This window comes from Trichomycterus rosablanca, chromosome 1 (genome assembly GCF_030014385.1).
Source record: "Trichomycterus rosablanca isolate fTriRos1 chromosome 1, fTriRos1.hap1, whole genome shotgun sequence".
In the NCBI taxonomy this organism is placed as follows: domain Eukaryota; kingdom Metazoa; phylum Chordata; class Actinopteri; order Siluriformes; family Trichomycteridae; genus Trichomycterus; species Trichomycterus rosablanca.
In genome coordinates this window covers 42,128,037-42,147,606 of record NC_085988.1, presented here as the reverse complement: position 1 = coordinate 42,147,606, position 19,570 = coordinate 42,128,037, and the positions used below count along the sequence as shown (strand labels likewise).

Here is a 19,570-nt window from a genome sequence, read left to right as displayed (position 1 = left end):
CTGGTATATTTGGTAATTCTGGTAGGCAGTTTATGAACGCTGCTGCAGTTGCAGATGTAATAGTGCGCTTACATTTAAAACTATGCGGTTGCTGTATATTATTGGACAGGGACACTTCATAAATTAGTAGAGAGTGATCAGAGATTAAGTCATTCTGTGGTACAATTTCCAGGTTGTCTATGTTTATACCATAAGTAAGTATTAAATCTAAGGTATGTTTACAGCGGTGAGTGGGTCCTGTTACATTTTGGGTGATGCCTAAAGATTCTAAAATAGAATCAAACGCAGTTTTGAGTGGATTACATTTATCCTCATAATGGATATTAAAGTCACCAACAATTAAAGCTTTCTTAGTTGATAAAACTAATTTAGAAAGAAAATCGGCAAATTCGTTAAGAAATTCTGAGTAAGGACCAGGGGGTCGATAAACAGTAACCAGCTTAAACATACTAGTTTTATCAGATGAACATTTATTGGTTATGTCAGAGATAAGAACTTCAAACGAGTTTGTTATGGGAGTTGATTTTACAGTGAGACCTTTGTCCTTGTCATAAATTGCGGCTATTCCTCCACCACGACCACTAAGACGTGGCTTATGTTCATAACTGTAACCCGGAGGAGATGCTTCATTTAAACCTAGATACTCATCAGGTCTAGCCCAGGTCTCAGTTAAACAAAGTGCACTAAGACTATTATCTTATTATTATTCATTTACAATTACTGTTTTGCATGCAAGTGACCTGATGTTTAGAAGTCCTAACTTTAGTTTAGCTTTACTATGGTTTTCATGATGCTCATTTAGATTAATTTTAATTAAGTTATTATGACATACTTTTTGATTTTGTTTTGGCTTACACCTGCCACGGTAAACAGACACAGTCTCAATGGTTTGTGACCTAAGGATTCCGGGTGACGTCCGATGGCGACTCGCAGACAGTCGGTTAGGCCTGTTAGTCTGCTGCCTGGTCTTGGCTCTGGATAGTCATTTAACACTATCTGCCGCTACACTAACGCGGTGGTAAAGCCTGTCACCTATGCTGCAAGAAATGCGAGCAGCACCCTCCCACGTGGGGTGGACACCATCCCGCTTCAAAAGACCAGGCCTTCCCTCAAAGGTGGACCAGTTACAGTGTATCACAAAAGTGAGTACACCCCTCACATTTCTGCAAATATTTCATTATATCTTTTCATGGGACAACACTATAGAAATAAAACTTGGATATAACTTAGAGTAGTCAGTGTACAACTTGTATAGCAGTGTAGATTTACTGTCTTCTGAAAATAACTCAACACACAGCCATTAATGTCTAAATGGCTGGCAACATAAGTGAGTACACCCCACAGTGAACATGTCCAAATTGTGCCCAAAGTGTCAATATTTTGTGTGACCACCATTATCCAGCACTGCCTTAACCCTCCTGGGCATGGAATTCACCAGAGCTGCACAGGTTGCTACTGGAATCCTCTTCCACTCCTCCATCATGACATCACGGAGCTGGTGGATGTTAGACACCTTGAACTCCTCCACCTTTCACTTGAGGATGCGCCACAGGTGCTCAATTGGGTTTAGTCCATCACCTTTACCTTCAGCTTCCTCAGCAAGGCAGTTGTCATCTTGGAGGTTGTGTTTGGGGTCGTTATCCTGTTGGAAAACTGCCATGAGGCCCAGTTTTCGAAGGGAGAGGATCATGCTCTGTTTCAGAATGTCACAGTACATGTTGGAATTCATGTTTCCCTCAATGAACCGCAGCTCCCCAGTGCCAGCAACACTCATGCAGCCCAAGAGCATGATGCTACCACCACCATGCTTGACTGTAGGCAAGATACAGTTGTCTTGGTACTTCTCACCAGGGCGCCGCCACACATGCTGGACACCATCTGAGCCAAACAAGTTTATCTTGGTCTCGTCAGACCACAGGGCATTCCAGTAATCCATGTTCTTGGACTGCTTGTTTTCAGCAAACTGTTTGCGGGCTTTCTTGTGCATCAGCTTCCTTCTGGGATGACGACCATGCAGACCGAGTTGATGCAGTGTGCGGCGTATGGTCTGAGCACTGACAGGCTGACCTCCCACGTCTTCAACCTCTGCAGCAATGCTGGCAGCACTCATGTGTCTATTTTTTAAAGCCAACCTCTGGATATGACGCCGAACACGTGGACTCAACTTCTTTGGTCGACCCTGGCGAAGCCTGTTCCAAGTGGAACCTGTCCTGGAAAACCGCTGTATGACCTTGGCCACCATGCTGTAGCTCAGTTTCAGGGTGTTAGCAATCTTCTTATAGCCCAGGCCATCTTTGTGGAGAGCAACAATTCTATTTCTCACATCCTCAGAGAGTTCTTTGCCATGAGGTGCCATGTTGAATATCCAGTGGCCAGTATGAGAGAATTGTACCCAAAACACCAAATTTAACAGCCCTGCTCCCCATTTACACCTGGGACCTTGACACATGACACCAGGGAGGGACAACGACACATTTGGGCACAATTTGGACATGTTCACTGTGGGGTGTACTCACTTATGTTGCCAGCTATTTAGACATTAATGGCTGTGTGTTGAGTTATTTTCAGAAGACAGTAAATCTACACTGCTATACAAGCTGTACACTGACTACTCTAAGTTATATCCAAGTTTCATGTCTATAGTGTTGTCCCATGAAAAGATATAATGAAATATTTGCAGAAATGTGAGGGGTGTACTCACTTTTGTGATACACTGTATCTACAAAATCAATGCAGTTTTCTGAGCACCATTTAGACATCCAGCGGTTCAGCGACAACAACCTGCTGTAGGTTTCGCCACTGGGTCGAATCGGTAAGGGACCAGAGCACACTACTGCCTCAGACATCGACCTAGCTAACTCACACATCGACCTAGCTAACTCACACACCTCTTTAACATTACTCTTAGTAACCTCAGACTGCCGTAAACGAACATCATTAGTGCCAACGTGGATAACAATCTTCGAAAATCTACGATTAGCATTAGCCAGCACTTTCAGGTTTGCTCTGATGTCAGGCGCCCTGGCCCCCGGAATACAGGTGACTATGGTTGCTGGTGTCTCTATGGGGGTTGCAATACGCACGTGTCGGAGCTGAGAATCTCCTATAACCAGAGCACTTACATTAACAGGCTGCTCAGCGGGTGGCTCACTGAGTGGGGAAAACCTGTTGGACACGTGCAACTGAGATGGTCGGTGCTTTGCCCTACGACTATGTCGCCGAGACGTCACCCAGTCGCCCCGCTGTGAGGGCTCTAATGCCGGAGTCTGGGGTTCTATACCTGAACTGCTGGCATTCGGGGCTGCTACAGCTGAATCTAAGTCCTCACTAGTAGTAGTCTGTTCTAAAGCCCGAATGCGCCCTTCTAACACTGAGATCTTCTCCGTCAGACTAACAACTAATCTACACTTATCACATGTAAAGTTATCACTAAACACGGAGAAGGAATAACTGAACATATTACACTCGGAACATGGATATAATGCTCCTGCTGGGGCCATAATAACAAAGAAATGTACTTAGCTTTACAAGATGAGTTGGAGATGATGTTTATGTTGGATTCACCGGCGCTTCTGCTGGTAGTCACAGAAGAACGGCTTTAATTCCGGATGAAACAGGCGATGATAAGCTGGAATACAAAAACCACCAACCAAACCAACACAAACGCGCTTCGTTCGGACAAAAGCGGCTGTAATTCTAAAGGAGAACGGTGTTATGCGCTGGTGTACAAAACAAATAAACGCGCTTCCTACGAACAGAAACGGTTATAACTCCCCACAAAACAGAGGTGTTTTAAGAGCTGAAATACAGAACACAACCAAACACAAACGCGCTTCGTTCGGACAAAAGCGGCTGTAATTCTAAAGGAGAACGGTGTTATGCGCTGGTGTACAAAACAAATAAACGCGCTTCCTACGAACAGAAACAGTTATAACTCCCCACAAAACAGAGGTGTTTTAAGAGCTGAAATACAGAACACAACCAAACACAAACGCGCTTCGTGCGGACCGAAAACGGTTTTAATTCTGGATAATTAAGATGTTTATGCGCTGAAGTACAAAAACAAACAAAACCGGCTTCGTCAGTATGTGAACCTCTAGGATTCGCAGTTAATTTGAAGGTGAAATTAGAGTCAGGTGTTTTCAATCAATGGGATGACAATCAGGTGTGAGTGGGCACCCTGTTTTATTTAAAGAACAGGGATCTATCAAAGTCTGCTCTTCACAACACATGTTTGTAGAAGTGTATCATGACACGAACAAAGGAGATTTCTGAGGACCTCAGAAAAAGAGTTGTTGATGCTCATCAGGCTGGACAAGGTTACAAAACCACCTCTAAAGAGTTTGGACTCCACCAATCCACAGTCAGACAGACAAATGGAGGAAATTCAAGACCATTGTTACCCTCCCCAGGAGTCGACCAACAAAGATCACTCCAAGAGCAAGGCGTGTAATAGTCGGCGAGGTCACAAAGGACCCCAGGGTAACTTCTAAGCAACTGAAGGCCTCTCTCACATTGGCTAATGTTAATGTTCATGAGTCCACCATCAGGAGAACACTGAACAACAATGGTGTGCATGGCAGGGTTGCAAGGAGAAAGCCACTGCTCTCCAAAAAGAACATTGCTGCTCGTCTGCAGTTTGCTACAGATCACGTGGACAAGCCAGAAGGCTATTGGAGGAATGTTTTGTGGACGGATGAGACCAAAATAGAACTTTTTGGTTTAAATGAAAAGCGTTATGTTTGGAGAAAGGAAAACACTGCATTCCAGCATAAGAACCTTATCCCATCTGTAAAACATGGTGGTGGTAGTATCAAGGTTTGGGCCTGTTTTGCTGCATCTGGGCCAGGACGGCTTGCCATCATTGATGGAACAATGAATTCTGAATCATACCAGAGAATTCTAAAGGAAAATGTCAGGACATCTGTCCATGAACTGAATCTCAAGAGAAGGTGGGTCATGCAGCAAGACAACGACCCTAAGCACACAAGTCGTTCTACAAAGAATGGTTAAAGAAGAATAAAGTTAATGTTTTGGAATGGCCAAGTCAAAGTCCTGACCTTAATCCAATCGAAATGTTGTGGAAGGACCTAAAGCAAGCAGTTCATGTGAGGAAACCAACCAACATCCCAGAGTTGAAGCTGTTCTGTACGGAGGAATGAGCTAAAATTCCTCCAAGCCGGTGTGCAGGACTGATCAACAGTTACCGGAAACATTTAGTTGTAGTTATTGCTGCAAAGGGGGATCACACCAGATACTGAAAGCAAAGGTTTACATCCTTTTGCCACTCACTAATATGTAATATTGGATCATTTTCCTCAATAAATAAATGACCAAGTACAACATTTTTGTCTTATTTGTTTAACTGGGTTCTCTTTATCTACTTTTAGGACTTGTGTGAAAATCTGATGATATTTTAGGTCATATTTATGCAGAAATATAAAAAATTCTAAATGGTTCACAAACTTTCAAGCACAAACTTAAAAACCTTCTGTATCCTCCATCCTGTATCTATCTATCTATCTATCTATCTATCTATCTATCCATCCATCCATCCATCCATCCATCCATCCATCCATCCATCCATCCATCCATCCATCCATCCATCCATCCATCTATCTATCTATCTATCTATCTATGCGGTTTGATCATGATGTCTTTATTTAACAACATTACTTTATTTTTAACATTAATTGATCGTTCACAGTTCAAACTGGAAAATGTGAACTGGTAAGAATTAAGAATGACCAGAAGTATGTAGGAAGCTTTTGATCTCCTGGGGTTTTCCCGTACAGCAATTTTTTAAAGTTTCTATAAAATAGTGCAATTAAAAAACTGAGCAGCTGTTCTGCATGCAGAAATGTTTTTTTTTTATAATGAGAGAGCTCAGACGAGAATGGCCAGACACATTCGAGCTGGCAGGAAAGCTCCAATAACATAAACAACCACTCTTTACAAGTGTGTTGAGGAGTACAAATATCTTCAACACATTAAACCTTGAGAATGGCTACAACAGTAGAAGACCATACCAGGTTCCACTCCTTTACGCCAGGAACAAGATTCTAAGATGACAGAGATGATAAATTTGCCAATTTGCCAATAAACATTGTTGGAATTCCACAGCCTATCTCAACATTTTTGCTGAGCATGTGCATTTTATGGCCACAATGTTTCTTGCTCTAATGCTGATTCCAGGATAATACAATGTTCCACAATCCACCAGTTAAACATAAACACAAACAAACATCTTTGGAATATGGTTGAATGGGACAAACCCAGTATTACTATGGTGTTCCTAAAGTGGCCTTCAAATTTTTCTGGTTTACAAGCTTAAAATAAAGGATTCTTATGAGCTTAAGTTAATTTGTAAATCATAATTATATGCCAGAGCATTTGATGTTAACAGCTCTTTACTTTTGTTTCTGCAGTATGTTTTTGTGTCACTCCTGTCTCGTGACAGTGTGTACGACGTCCTCAGGAGAATCTGCACCCACCTGCAGGTAAAACAAACATGCACATGTGCACGAGAAATGTATTACACTGTGCCTAATGAAACTGGTCTACAAATTTTCAATAACAATATTATCGTGTGAGGTTAAGACCTTGGTGAAGGAATTGCTGTCTGTATTGTGAAGCTGCTTACCCTTGTCTGTAGTGTGATGCTGCTTATCCTTGTCTGTAGTGTGATGCTGCTTATCCTTGTCTGTAGTGTGATGCTGCTTACCCTTGTCTGTAGTGTGATGCTGCTTATCCTTGTCTGTAGTGTGAAGCTGCTTACCCTTGTCTGTAGTGTGATGCTGCTTATCCTTGTCTGTAGTGTGATGCTGCTTACCCTTGTCTGTAGTGTGATGCTGCTTATCCTTGTCTGTAGTGTGAAGCTGCTTATCCTTGTCTGTAGTGTGATGCTGCTTATCCTTGTCTGTAGTGTGATGCTGTTTATCCTTGTCTGTAGTGTGAAGCTGCTTATCCTTGTCTGTAGTGTGATGCTGCTTACCCTTGTCTGTAGTGTGATGCTGCTTACCCTTGTCTGTAGTGTGATGCTGCTTATCCTTGTCTGTAGTGTGATGCTGCTTACCCTTGTCTGTAGTGTGAAGCTGCTTATCCTTGTCTGTATTGTGAAGCTGCTTACCCTTGTCTGTAGTGTGAAGCTGCTTATCCTTGTCTGTAGTGTGATGCTGCTTACCCTTGTCTGTAGTGTGAAGCTGCTTATCCTTGTCTGTATTGTGAAGCTGCTTACCCTTGTCTGTAGTGTGAAGCTGCTTACCCTTGTCTGTAGTGTGATGCTGCTTACATTTGTCTGTAGTGTGATGCTGCTTATCCTTGTCTGTAGTGTGAAGCTGCTTATCCTTGTCTGTAGTGTGATGCTGCTTACCCTTGTCTGTAGTGTGAAGCTGCTTATCCTTGTCTGTATTGTGAAGCTGCTTACCCTTGTCTGTAGTGTGATGCTGCTTATCCTTGTCTGTAGTGTGATGCTGCTTATCCTTGTCTGTAGTGTGATGCTGCTTATCCTTGTCTGTAGTGTGATGCTGCTTATGTGAAGCTGCTTATCCTTGTCTGTAGTGTGAAGCTGCTTATCCTTGTCTGTAGTGTGAAGCTGCTTATCCTTGTCTGTAGTCTGATGCTACCTATCTTTGACTGTATTGTGATGTTGCTTATCCTTGTCTGTAGTGTGATGCTGTTTATCCTTGTCTGTAGTGTGATGCTGCTTATCCTTGTCTGTAGTGTGAAGCTGCTTATCCTTGTCTGTAGTGTGAAGCTGCTTATCCTTGTCTGTAGTGTGATGCTGCTTACCCTTGTCTGTAGTGTGATGCTGCTTATCCTTGTCTGTAGTGTGATGCTGCTTATCCTTGTCTGTAGTGTGATGCTGCTTACCCTTGTCTGTAGTGTGAAGCTGCTTATCCTTGTCTGTATTGTGAAGCTGCTTACCCTTGTCTGTAGTGTGAAGCTGCTTATCCTTGTCTGTAGTGTGATGCTGCTTACCCTTGTCTGTAGTGTGAAGCTGCTTATCCTTGTCTGTATTGTGAAGCTGCTTACCCTTGTCTGTAGTGTGAAGCTGCTTACCCTTGTCTGTAGTGTGATGCTGCTTACATTTGTCTGTAGTGTGATGCTGCTTATCCTTGTCTGTAGTGTGAAGCTGCTTATCCTTGTCTGTAGTGTGATGCTGCTTACCCTTGTCTGTAGTGTGAAGCTGCTTATCCTTGTCTGTATTGTGAAGCTGCTTACCCTTGTCTGTAGTGTGATGCTGCTTATCCTTGTCTGTAGTGTGATGCTGCTTATCCTTGTCTGTAGTGTGATGCTGCTTATCCTTGTCTGTAGTGTGATGCTGCTTATGTGAAGCTGCTTATCCTTGTCTGTAGTGTGAAGCTGCTTATCCTTGTCTGTAGTGTGAAGCTGCTTATCCTTGTCTGTAGTCTGATGCTACCTATCTTTGACTGTATTGTGATGTTGCTTATCCTTGTCTGTAGTGTGATGCTGTTTATCCTTGTCTGTAGTGTGATGCTGCTTATCCTTGTCTGTAGTGTGAAGCTGCTTATCCTTGTCTGTAGTGTGAAGCTGCTTATCCTTGTCTGTAGTGTGATGCTGCTTACCCTTGTCTGTAGTGTGATGCTGCTTACCCTTGTCTATAGTGTGATGCTGCTTACCCTTGTCTGTAGTGTGATGTTGCTTACCCTTGTCTGTAGTGTGATGTTGCTTACCCTTGTCTGTAGTGTGAAGCTGCTTATCCTTGTCTGTAGTGTGAAGCTGCTTATCCTTGTCTGTAGTGTGAAGCTGCTTATCCTTGTCTGTAGTCTGATGCTACCTATCTTTGACTGTATTGTGATGTTGCTTACCCTTGTCGGTAGTGTGAAGCTGCTTATCCTTGTCTGTAGTGTGATGCTGCTTATCCTTGTCTGTATTTTGATGCTGCTTATCCTTGTCTGTAGTGTGATGCTGCTTACCCTTGTCTGTAGTGTGATGCTGCTTATCCTTGTCTGTAGTGTGATGCTACTTATCCTTGTCTGTAGTATCATGCCGCTTATCTTTGACGTTTATCTTTGACTCTAATGTGATGCTGTTTATCCTTGTCTGTAGTGTGATGCTGCTTATCCTTGTCTGTAGTGTGATTTTGCTTATCCCTGTCTATAGTGTGATGCTGTATATCCTTGTCTGTAGACTAATGCTACTTATCCTTGTCTGTTGTGTGATGTTTCTTATAGCCTATTGCAGACATTGTTATGATTAAAAGTCAAATGTTTTGTTTGACAGGTAAATGGTAAGAAGAGTCTCAGTCTGAAGCAGTATCTAGAAGAGCCTGGCTCACTGTCGACTGTAAGAAACTCATCTGCTGAGTTTTTATTTATTTAAAAAATAGTGTGTTATATTCACGTGCTCACTCTCTCTCTCTCACACACACACACACATACACACTAAAGTCTGTTTCTGTTCTGTATTTGTAGAACATCGTATTACTCTTTACACAACACTGTTGACTTAGTCTAGGTTCAGTGGTATTTGTTTGCCTTTTGAGTTGGCACTGACATAGGTCAATTCAAAGAACTACACCCAAACAGTACCTTTCATGTGTGTATTTATACATCTGGTTGAGTTTTTGTGTGGGACTAGCACTAAATAGTGGGTCTGTTTTATTCAAGTACAGTTCTGCAATTAATGATTTCTAAATCATAAAGTTAACTCTTCAGTTTATGCTATTTTTAAGGGGTTTAATTTGATGTCCATTGCATAAGCCTGATACTGTGGTCATTGAACCATTCTGTGTTAATGTGTAGGTATGTTTTGAATCCTCATCCTGCTAGATTTACTCATGACCCGTTTTTAGCGTTTTGGTAAAGATAAGCCAAATTATTTTTTGTTGAATTTCCTGATACTTGATCTACGATGCCATGTACTAAGCTAAGTTTATACTGTATTTGGAGCTAAAACAGCTCCAAATATCACAGATCATTCACCATACATAACACTGAGGACTGAATTGTTTGTTTGGCACACCAGCATGTGAACCAGGTGGCTATGTTTGTGGTTAGATAAAAAAAAAGCTTATTCTGCATTATGACCTACCGGTGCATAATGGCATTTACTTGCATGTACACTATATGGACAAAAGTATTGGGACACCCGTTCTAATTTTTGAATTCATGTTTCAGCCACTACAATTGCTAACAGGTGCAATATATCAGTTATGTAAAGAAAATGATATGCTTCAAACTTTGCAGCAACAGTTTAGGAAAGGCCCTTTACTGTTACGTCATATCTATAAAAACATGAAAAACAGCTTGGTTTAAAGAAACTCCCATGACCAGCACAGAGCCCTGACATCAGCCCCACTGAACAGCTTTTGAATGAACTGGAACATCAGTTGAGGTTTCTTGAGCAACATAAGTGACCAGTCATACAAATGCTCTTTTTACTGAATGGTCACAAATTCCCACAGTCTTGTTAGAAGCCTTTTCAGAATAGTTGCTGATCTTATAGCTGTAAAGATCACTTAGTGGTCACTTTGTTGTAATAATTTCTCTTTTTTGATGCATTTTCTCCCCATTTTCCTCCCGATTTAGCGCATTCTTCTCGCCCCTGCATTCTGCACAGGCATCTCTTCCGCCAATCAGGGTCCTTACACAGCATATGAAGACCCACCCACCCACACATAGTCCGACCCCCACCCTGCAGATACGGTGGCCAATTAGTATCTGCTGCAGGCACTGCCAATTATGCCAGCAAGATGGCGCCCAGCCGACCAGTGGCAACATTCCGATGTGTTTTTAAAACAGGATGTCTAACAAGCTTATGGTCAGGTGTCCAAATACTTTTGGCCATATAGTGTATCTGTTGCTGTAACCATTGCCTAATTTATGAAGGTCAACAAACGTTTGGCATATTTTATTTGTGCATTCTTCAGTCTCTCCTGTGCCGACAAATGACTAGGGAAATTGTGTCACCTTTGTTTTATTCTTTAGTTAAACACAAATGCTGGATTCCATTCCACAGGGTCTCTACATAGTGCTCTTGTATTCCCTACACACTAATCATGTGATAGTGACTAGTGTAAAAACCACAACGACTTAAAAGACTCCCGATTACAAGAGATCAAGCTGTGTAGCTGTACAGAGATCTGACTGCTATGAAAGTCGTATAGTGTGAACTTGGCATAAGGGAACTTTAATTGGTTGAATTCCTTTATTAGGAATGGCCTGCAACATCATCATGTAACATCAGAGCGTCACATTGACAGCACTCTTTGAAATGCCATTTGCTTTTTAAAGTAACTAGCCATGTATCATATTGTATATATAAAATGGGAAGCTTCATGTATACATTGTGTTGTATTGCTTGTAATTAACTATGTAAAAGTAAACAAGCTAAATTAATTTTCTGGTGGATTTTGCAGTGTTTTTTGAACATTGTTGGTAGTTTTCAGCCAAGATTAATGAAATATTAGTTCAACATCCTGTCTATACTGTTTGCTGATAATGCGCCAGCTGTCTTAACCCACAAGACCTTCAGTGATTGATTGGAAAAAGTTACTGTCAACTTCCTGTGTAGTGATAACACGTTCCTCACTCTTCCCTACACAGTTTAAAAGTTCTCTTTGAACTAAATGCATTTACCCCCTGCAGTTTGGAATCTTACTTAAAATAGCCAAATTCGCTGTGCAGTTCACTTCACAGAAAACTGCTGGGGTGATTGGAATGCACCCTAATTCTTGAATGACCACTTAAAGAGTTTCATAATAATTAGGGTAAACCTATTAGGTAAAAAAAGTCATCTGGAGAACGGTTAGATTCATGTAACAAAGACAAGTCTCATGACTTTTTTACCCATTTTTACCAAGGGTGCCAGAATGATATAAATGAGTTGTCAGCTTGTTAGGTAACTTGCCTGTATCTTCACTCATTGTCCACTGTGTGAGGTAACCTACCATATTGTGGGGTTGTTACAGTTTTTATGGCTAGTTATGGTGGTGTATGATGTACAGTATGTTCTAATTGTCACCCCAACACTGATTTTTTTAATTACTGAATAAAATGCATTATTCTATAATAAGTTATGTAGTCATTTTTTTGTACATTTCTTACACAGTAAAGAAAGTCTACAGTTTATTAGCTTATAAATTAACAGTTTATAGAGTGTCTGTTCATCGGTGGTCAGTTTTTAATCATGTGCCTTGTACATTTGTATCAGCATCACACACTACAGTGACATGATTTACCACCTATATCATATCTTGTCTGTGGTAGTTTTGTGGTGCTCACTGTCCACTGACCGAGATGTGTTTACCTACAGTTTGACATTGCATGGTCATAGTAATGATCATATTTGTTTTGTTTTTGCAGGATGAGTTCCAAATAGCCAGTGATTACACCCCAGTGTTGAAATGGCGCAGGAAGCCATCAATTCCGACTGTGTCCTCCTCTCTACCTGATTTGTTGGGAAACTCCACCAATAGCCTTAATGCTGGGCAGCCTCCGTTTAGCAGCGAGACTCCAATGCAGGGTACAGAACACACATTATAGCATGTACAGTGACATTGCTGCTAAAACAAACAAAAAATGATATCCAACACCGACTGAGTAAGAAAATGTAAGTTTGTTATTCAACCAATTCACCAAATTTAATTGATAATTGGGGTCCACAGTCATAATACTACTAGTCCAGATGAATCTAAACATCACTTAAATAGAACTTTCCCTGCAATGCATTAGCAGGTAAGGAAGTTTGCATTATAGGATGCATTCGGTCCTGTAAAAGTGAAATTTAATTGTTGGCCAAGGACATAATGATTTAATAATGTTATCATAAATGTTAAATTAACCCAAGATTCAGAATGAATGTGTATTTTGTACACTAAGCATACATATCTGGAGTCATAAGACTAGTCACAAGACTATCTCATGATACAGCTGTCATCTCCTATTTCAATGGTCCTGTACATATGATGTGAACAGCTGACCAGAGTTTTACAATAATTCATTTTTCATCACAGAAAAATCTCACCGTCTACTCAAACATACACTATGTGGACAAAAGTATTGGGACACGTGTCTTAATCATTGAAATCAGGTGTTTCCATCAGTCCCATTGCCACCACTGGACAGTGGATATGTATTCTGTTGAGTGACAAATCATGCTTCTTTTTTAGGCAGTGTGATGGATGACTCTGGGTTTGGTAAACGCTATGGGATTGTTTTTCAGGGGTTTGTCTAGGCCCCTTAGTTCTAGAAAAAGGATTTTTCTATATTTATGCATTTTTTCTTAGGGGGATTCATATCAAGCATGGAAAGTGATCCCCAAAGCACTGATCCCCATTATTCCCCTGTCTCTGTGCAGGCACCATCAATCAGCCAGCAGAGGTCATAATTGCAGCAGTTATTAGGGATTCCTTCAGCCCTCTCTCTTCCCAGACAAGCCAGTTATTGTCCTTATACGTCGGCTGATAGCAGAGCTGAGATTTAAATTTGCCAGTTCGAAATGTCAGCTATGGTGGGCTAGTGTGTTTTAGTGAGTGGAAATCTTAATGCGTCAGCATTGGACAATTCTATGCTTCCAACTTCTCTGTTTCAGCATAAAGAGTGGGAGCTGTTATATCTGCAAAGAGTGGGACCAACTGCATATTAATGTGTATGGATTTAGAATGGGATGTCATAAAAGATCCTGTAGGATTATTGTCTAGGTGTCCCAATACTTTTGTCAAGCAAAGTCAAGCATTATAGCCGGTTATTCATGGTAGACAAGTAGTTTCCCCAGTCCTGCCAATATGTCCACCCAGCAAACTTTTATTTCTGTTTTAAAGAAATATATTATGACCAAACAATTCTTTACATTTTTCATTATTAATGACTTTTTTGTACTTTTCAGGATATATTGGTACTTGTTTGTATGTATTTTAATGGCAAAATGGGGAAATATAAAGTAAGAAGTGTAATTTACGCAATTTTGTGTTGTACAGAGAGGCATCTGGAGACAGAGAAGATTCTGTTGACTGAGCCAGTATCAGATCTGGGCCACATTGAATATCAGCTTCTCAAATTCTTTATACTGCTGTGAGTAAACACATATGTTTAATAAGATTATAAATATATATACAGTGTATCACAAAAGTGAGTACACCCCTCACATTTCTGCAGATATTTAAGTATATCTTTTCATGGGACAACACTGACAAAATGACACTTTGACACAATGAAAAGTAGTCTGTGTACAGCTAAAATAACAGTGTAAATTTATTCTTCCCTCAAAATAACTCAATATACAGCCATTAATGTCTAAACCACCGGCAACAAAAGTGAGTACACCCCTAAGAGACTACACCCCTAAATGTCCAAATTGAGCACTGCTTGTCATTTTCCCTCCAAAATGTCATGTGACTCGTTAGTGTTACTAGGTCTCAGGTGTGCATAGGGAGCAGGTGTGTTCAATTTAGTAGTACAGCTAAAAGTTCCAACATGGCACCTCATGGCAAAGAACTCTCTGAGGATCTTAAAAGACGAATTGTTGCGCTACTTGAAGATGGCCAAGGCTACAAGAAGATTGCCAACACCCTGAAACTGAGCTGCAGCACAGTGGCCAAGATCATCCAGCGTTTTAAAAGAGCAGGGTCCACTCAGAACAGACCTTGCGTTGGTCGTCCAAAGAAGCTGAGTGCACGTGCTCAGCGTCACATCCAACTGCTGTCTTTGAAAGATAGGCGCAGGAGTGCTGTCAGCATTGCTGCAGAGATTGAAAAGGTGGGGGGTCAGCCTGTCAGTGCTCAGACCATACGCCGCACACTACATCAAATTGGTCTGCATGGCTGTCACCCCAGAAGGAAGCCTCTTCTGAAGTCTCTACACAAGAAAGCCCGCAAACAGTTTGCTGAAGACATGTCAACAAAGGACATGGATTACTGGAACCATGTCCTATGGTCTGATGAGACCAAGATTAATTTGTTTGGTTCAGATGGTCTCAAGCATGTGTGGCGGCAATCAGGTGAGGAGTACAAAGATAAGTGTGTCATGCCTACAGTCAAGCATGGTGGTGGGAATGCCATGGTCTGGGGCTGCATGAGTGCAGCAGGTGTTGGGGAGTTACATTTCATTGAGGGACACATGAACTCCAATATGTACTGTGAAATACTGAAGCAGAGCATGATCCCCTCCCTCCGGAAACTGGGTCGCAGGGCAGTGTTCCAGCATGATAATGACCCCAAACACACCTCTAAGACGACCACTGCTTTATTGAAGAGGCTGAGGGTAAAGGTGATGGACTGGCCAAGCATGTCTCCAGACCTAAACCCAATAGAACATCTTTGGGGCATCCTCAAGCGGAAGGTGGAGGAGCGCAAAGTCTCGAATATCCGCCAGCTCCGTGATGTCGTCATGGAGAAGTGGAAAAGCATTCCAGTGGCAACCTGTGAAGCTCTGGTAAACTCCATGCCCAGGAGAGTTAAGGCAGTTCTGGGAAATAATGGTGGCCACACAAAATATTGACACTTCAGGAACTTTCACTTAGGGGTGTACTCACTTTTGTTGCCGGTGGTTTAGACATTAATGGCTGTATATTGAGTTATTTTGAGGGAAGAATAAATATACACTGTTATATAAGCTGCACACAGACTACTTTTCATTGTGTCAAAGTGTCATTTTGTCAGTGTTGTCCCATGAAAAGATATACTTAAATATCTGCAGAAATGTGAGGGGTGTACTCATTTTTGTGTACTCAATTCTATTATTTTAATCTTTTTATTTGTGTATAATATTGCCATCTACTGGCCAGTCTATTGTATTGTCATCATGTTATAATTTTTTTCAACAGTAATTATATTTTATATATTTTGATTTACAGTTACAACTGAACAAAGAGAAATATTTATTTAGTTATTATAATAATTACATTCTCACAAGGAGGCTGTGTGTGTGTGTGTTTGTGTGCTTTTACAGTATTATCCTGCTCATCATGTCTTCATGTTACCTGGCCTTTCGTGTGTGCAGTCTGGAACAACAACTCTCCTTTTTAAACACACATCCAGCTTTACCTATGAGAGACAGGTGAGCTCACTTACCAAACCCACACAAACTAATTTAGCATATACACTAAATGGCCAAAATTAAATGGACACCTCTACTAATGATTAAATCTAGGTGCTTTAAACAGATGTATAAAATCATTAATCTCAAATAAATGATATGCCTTTAACTGCAACAGTTTGGAGAGGATACTTTTCTGCTTTGGCATGAACAGCATGAACTGCAGCTGTGCCCCGTGCAGATGTTTGATGTTGATGAACTCTAGTGGACTGGACTCTAGTGCTTTTCTCTGGAATTTAAGTCCAGTTCAGTACATTCATGGCAGTTTATTTGCCTATGGTTTTAAAATAAGATTTATAACAAGCTCATTGTCAAACATATTTTTGGCCATATAGTGTACCACAGCAGCACAAATAAAACAGCAACACAAAACACAGCAGATCTGGTTAAAAAGTACAAATATTTCCTCTTTGTTTTTTGTTTTCTTTTTCGTGTAGCAAAAAAACAGCTCAAAGTGCAAAACAATCAGCACTCAGAATTAGACATTGTGTCTAATTCTTCCAGACCTACTGCCACCTGTTCAGGAAGAAGTTATTACTGAAAAAATAAGTAATATATGAATGTCTTGCAATGTAACAACAAAGCAAACCAGATCTGACATCTCATAAATTCTCATAAGTTGTAATCTCAGCTTTGTTGTTCTGCACTTTTTTGCTGTTTTTCCAAATACTGAAAAATCTGTTTAAAATTTTGTAACTCAATCTGGGTCAGCGGTCCCCAAACTTTTTTGCACCTCGGACCAGTTTCATATAAGATATAATTTCACAAACCGGCGGGGGCAGGAGGATTTAAAATAAAATTATATAACAACCATAATAAAAAACACAAAGTGCATATCGATTCTACTCACCAATGATGGCAAATCAGTGGGGACTCTTTTTTTTTGCTGCAACAAGACGCTCCCACCTAGGGGTGATAGGACTCAGTTACACCCAAAGTGTGTTCCTTATGTCCAGTCTGCTCAGTCTAATCCCACTTCTGTTGGAAATGGAAGCAGTGTTTTCATTGCTTTTGTAGCGATCTCTAATTATTTATTCTTACTGTGCGGCCCGGTAATAAATGACCCACGGACCGGTATCACTGATCTAGATGACAATAAGACTGTGTACCTGCATTGTTAGCTATTGTGTTCCTAGGTACATAGAGTAAATACAAAAATATATTTTGTCTAAATATTTACTGTAATATTTTATTTTCTCTGTGTATCGTACTGATTTTGTAATGCTATGTAGTCCAACTTACCTAACTTTTTTAGTTGATGCAGGACTTCTATTAATCCTTAGAATCGATTTTAGCTTATCCAGTAAAATACATTTTTTTAATAAAATATGCTACATAAGATTAAAGATCATGGTGATTATTAGTAGTAGTAACCGCATTAGTAGTATTAATGGTGTTGTTATTATAATAATGAGTATTATTATTATTATTCATAGTAATAATAATATTCACTTGACTGCATTTGCTTTAGTTCACATCTGAACTGATTTGGTAGGTACCCTAGAACTGTAGCTAGTAAATTCCCAGGTAGGAGTATGTGTAAAAGAGGGTTTATGTTGAACTATAAACATGTTCATGATTTTATGTATATCTGTCTACAGGTAACACAGGTTAACATTCTGCTGCTCTTGTCCAGTGCAGCAATTACCAGCTGTGAGTAATCAGTCCTGGACAGGAAGTTTGCTGATCCACTGTAGGAGCTGTACTAATGTAGCACAGTTGGACTTGAACTGGAGTAGTTGCAGAGCATCGACTACCGACTAACAAGTATAAAGAAGAACCATTAACAAAGCTTTTGTCTGGATTCTAGCACTTTAAGTGAAGTCAATGCCAAGATGCAAATTATTCAGCTTCCAGACCGGTTTGATGATGGTGTTTAGTATTTGTTCATTCCATATTTAACATGTCAATTATGTCTAGAGACTCGCTTTTGAAAGGAAGTCATTGTGGAAGTGTATGTGGCAGAGGAACTTTGCTTAGGAAAGTACATAGCAAAAATATATTTTAGATAAGATAAGTCTGAATTATAGAGGCTAAAATGGATAAGGTTTAATTCGTTGACATAAGGGATGTTCCAGTCTTGTTCCTCAGCCTTTGTCCCGTTTTTTCGGTTACGGGGTCGGCATTTCCGGCTTCTTCCCGTTAGGGGTCGCCGGCGGGATTTGGCACAGTTTTTTACGCCGGATGTCCTTCCTGACACAACTCTCCCTATTTTATCCGTGCTTGGGACCGGCACTACAATGCACTGGTTTTTGCATCTAGCGGCTAGGTATCTATAGGACAATTCAGTGTTTCCAATTAGCCTGGTGGCATGTTTTTGGACTGTGGGAGGAAACCGGAGCACCCGGAGGAAACCCACGCAGACACGGGGAGAACATGCAAACTCTGCACAGAAAGGACCTGGACCGCCCCACCTGGGGATCAAACCCAGGACATAAGGGATGTTCCAGTCCTAGATTAAATATTAGTTTTGGGCTGATATTGGCCAAAATTATTATTTGATCGAGTTACTGCAAAACAAAATTTTTGTTCATCTTTGTCCTATTGGTTGATATCAGGGTAAGACCCTTAGCCAGAAAATATCCACAATTGAGGAGAAGGTCACAATTTAGCTCTAACACATTTTAGCTATGGCTGATGTGCAGTAGAGGTGGGCTAACACATTGAACTGCTCAACCACTTTAGCATTCCATCCAAAACTGTACAAAATACATTTGATGATCTGACAGCTTAATTAAAAATGAGAGAACCAATTGTGCCCTGCTGCTTTCTCAAATTGCATGTCAAATGATATGTGATACAGACACTCATATAGTGATTGTCTTACCTAAGATGATGTCACTATTTGATCAGTTTACGTATTGGCCGTTACTCAAGAGCTGTGACTCAAGTGGGAAGATGTGACTGGGGCATCTCTTGTGGTTAATGGTGGTTGTTTTGTTGTTGGAAAAAGAAAGTCTGCTAAGTGAGTCGATCATAGCAAAAGTGAGACTGTAGTGTGGTATTATGTGTATTATGGCAAATACACAAACAAAACAGTCATGTTATTTATAATCAAGATTATGTTGTTTGGAATTGTACAATTATCTGCTATTTTGCTCTCCAAGTACTGCACATTTTGTAGAAAATGTGGCAAGTAGTGCTATATGCTACTGCATAGTTTATTGTAAATTAAAAATTAAGAGAGGTACAATGTGCCATAGGATATAGATTTAATGTATTTATCTTGTAACAGGTTTTAACGAGGCATCAAGCAGCAGTTTTTAACCTATTTAAGATTTTATGTATGATAACAATAGGCCTAATTTAAGAAGTTCACATACATGCATGTTGAGATAAATTATTGAAATAGATCAATTTTTCAATACAATATATGCTCAGATTGTACAGTCTAGATTTTTAACTGTCAAATAAAGAGCAACTATACAGCAATATGACCATTAAACTGTTTTAACCAGTTCATGTTTGTTTATTTATTTCTTTTTAATTTACATTTTCGGCATTTAGCAGAT

The 19,570-nt window shown here is 40.4% G+C and overlaps 1 protein-coding gene across 5 annotated transcripts in view; it reads left to right on the top strand.

Annotated features, from left to right (window-relative positions):
* Positions 1-19,518, top strand: part of LOC134321360 (GRAM domain-containing protein 2A) — a 64,087-nt gene extending 44,569 nt beyond the window's left edge. For 4 of the 5 annotated variants that reach the window (XM_063003095.1, XM_063003104.1, XM_063003113.1 and 1 more), the window contains 6 exons: positions 6,429-6,500; positions 9,247-9,309; positions 12,330-12,489; positions 13,943-14,036; positions 15,912-16,019; positions 17,660-19,518. In XM_063003095.1, the coding sequence (XP_062859165.1) occupies positions 6,429-6,500; positions 9,247-9,309; positions 12,330-12,489; positions 13,943-14,036; positions 15,912-16,019; positions 17,660-17,663 (501 nt within the window). In that variant the 3' untranslated portion in view covers positions 17,664-19,518. Of the gene's footprint in view, positions 1-6,428; positions 6,501-9,246; positions 9,310-12,329; positions 12,490-13,942; positions 14,037-15,911; positions 16,024-17,659 lie in introns of those variants that run through there. The other variant, XM_063003088.1, reaches the window with a different exon arrangement.
* The last annotated feature ends 52 nt before the right edge of the window (positions 19,519-19,570 follow it).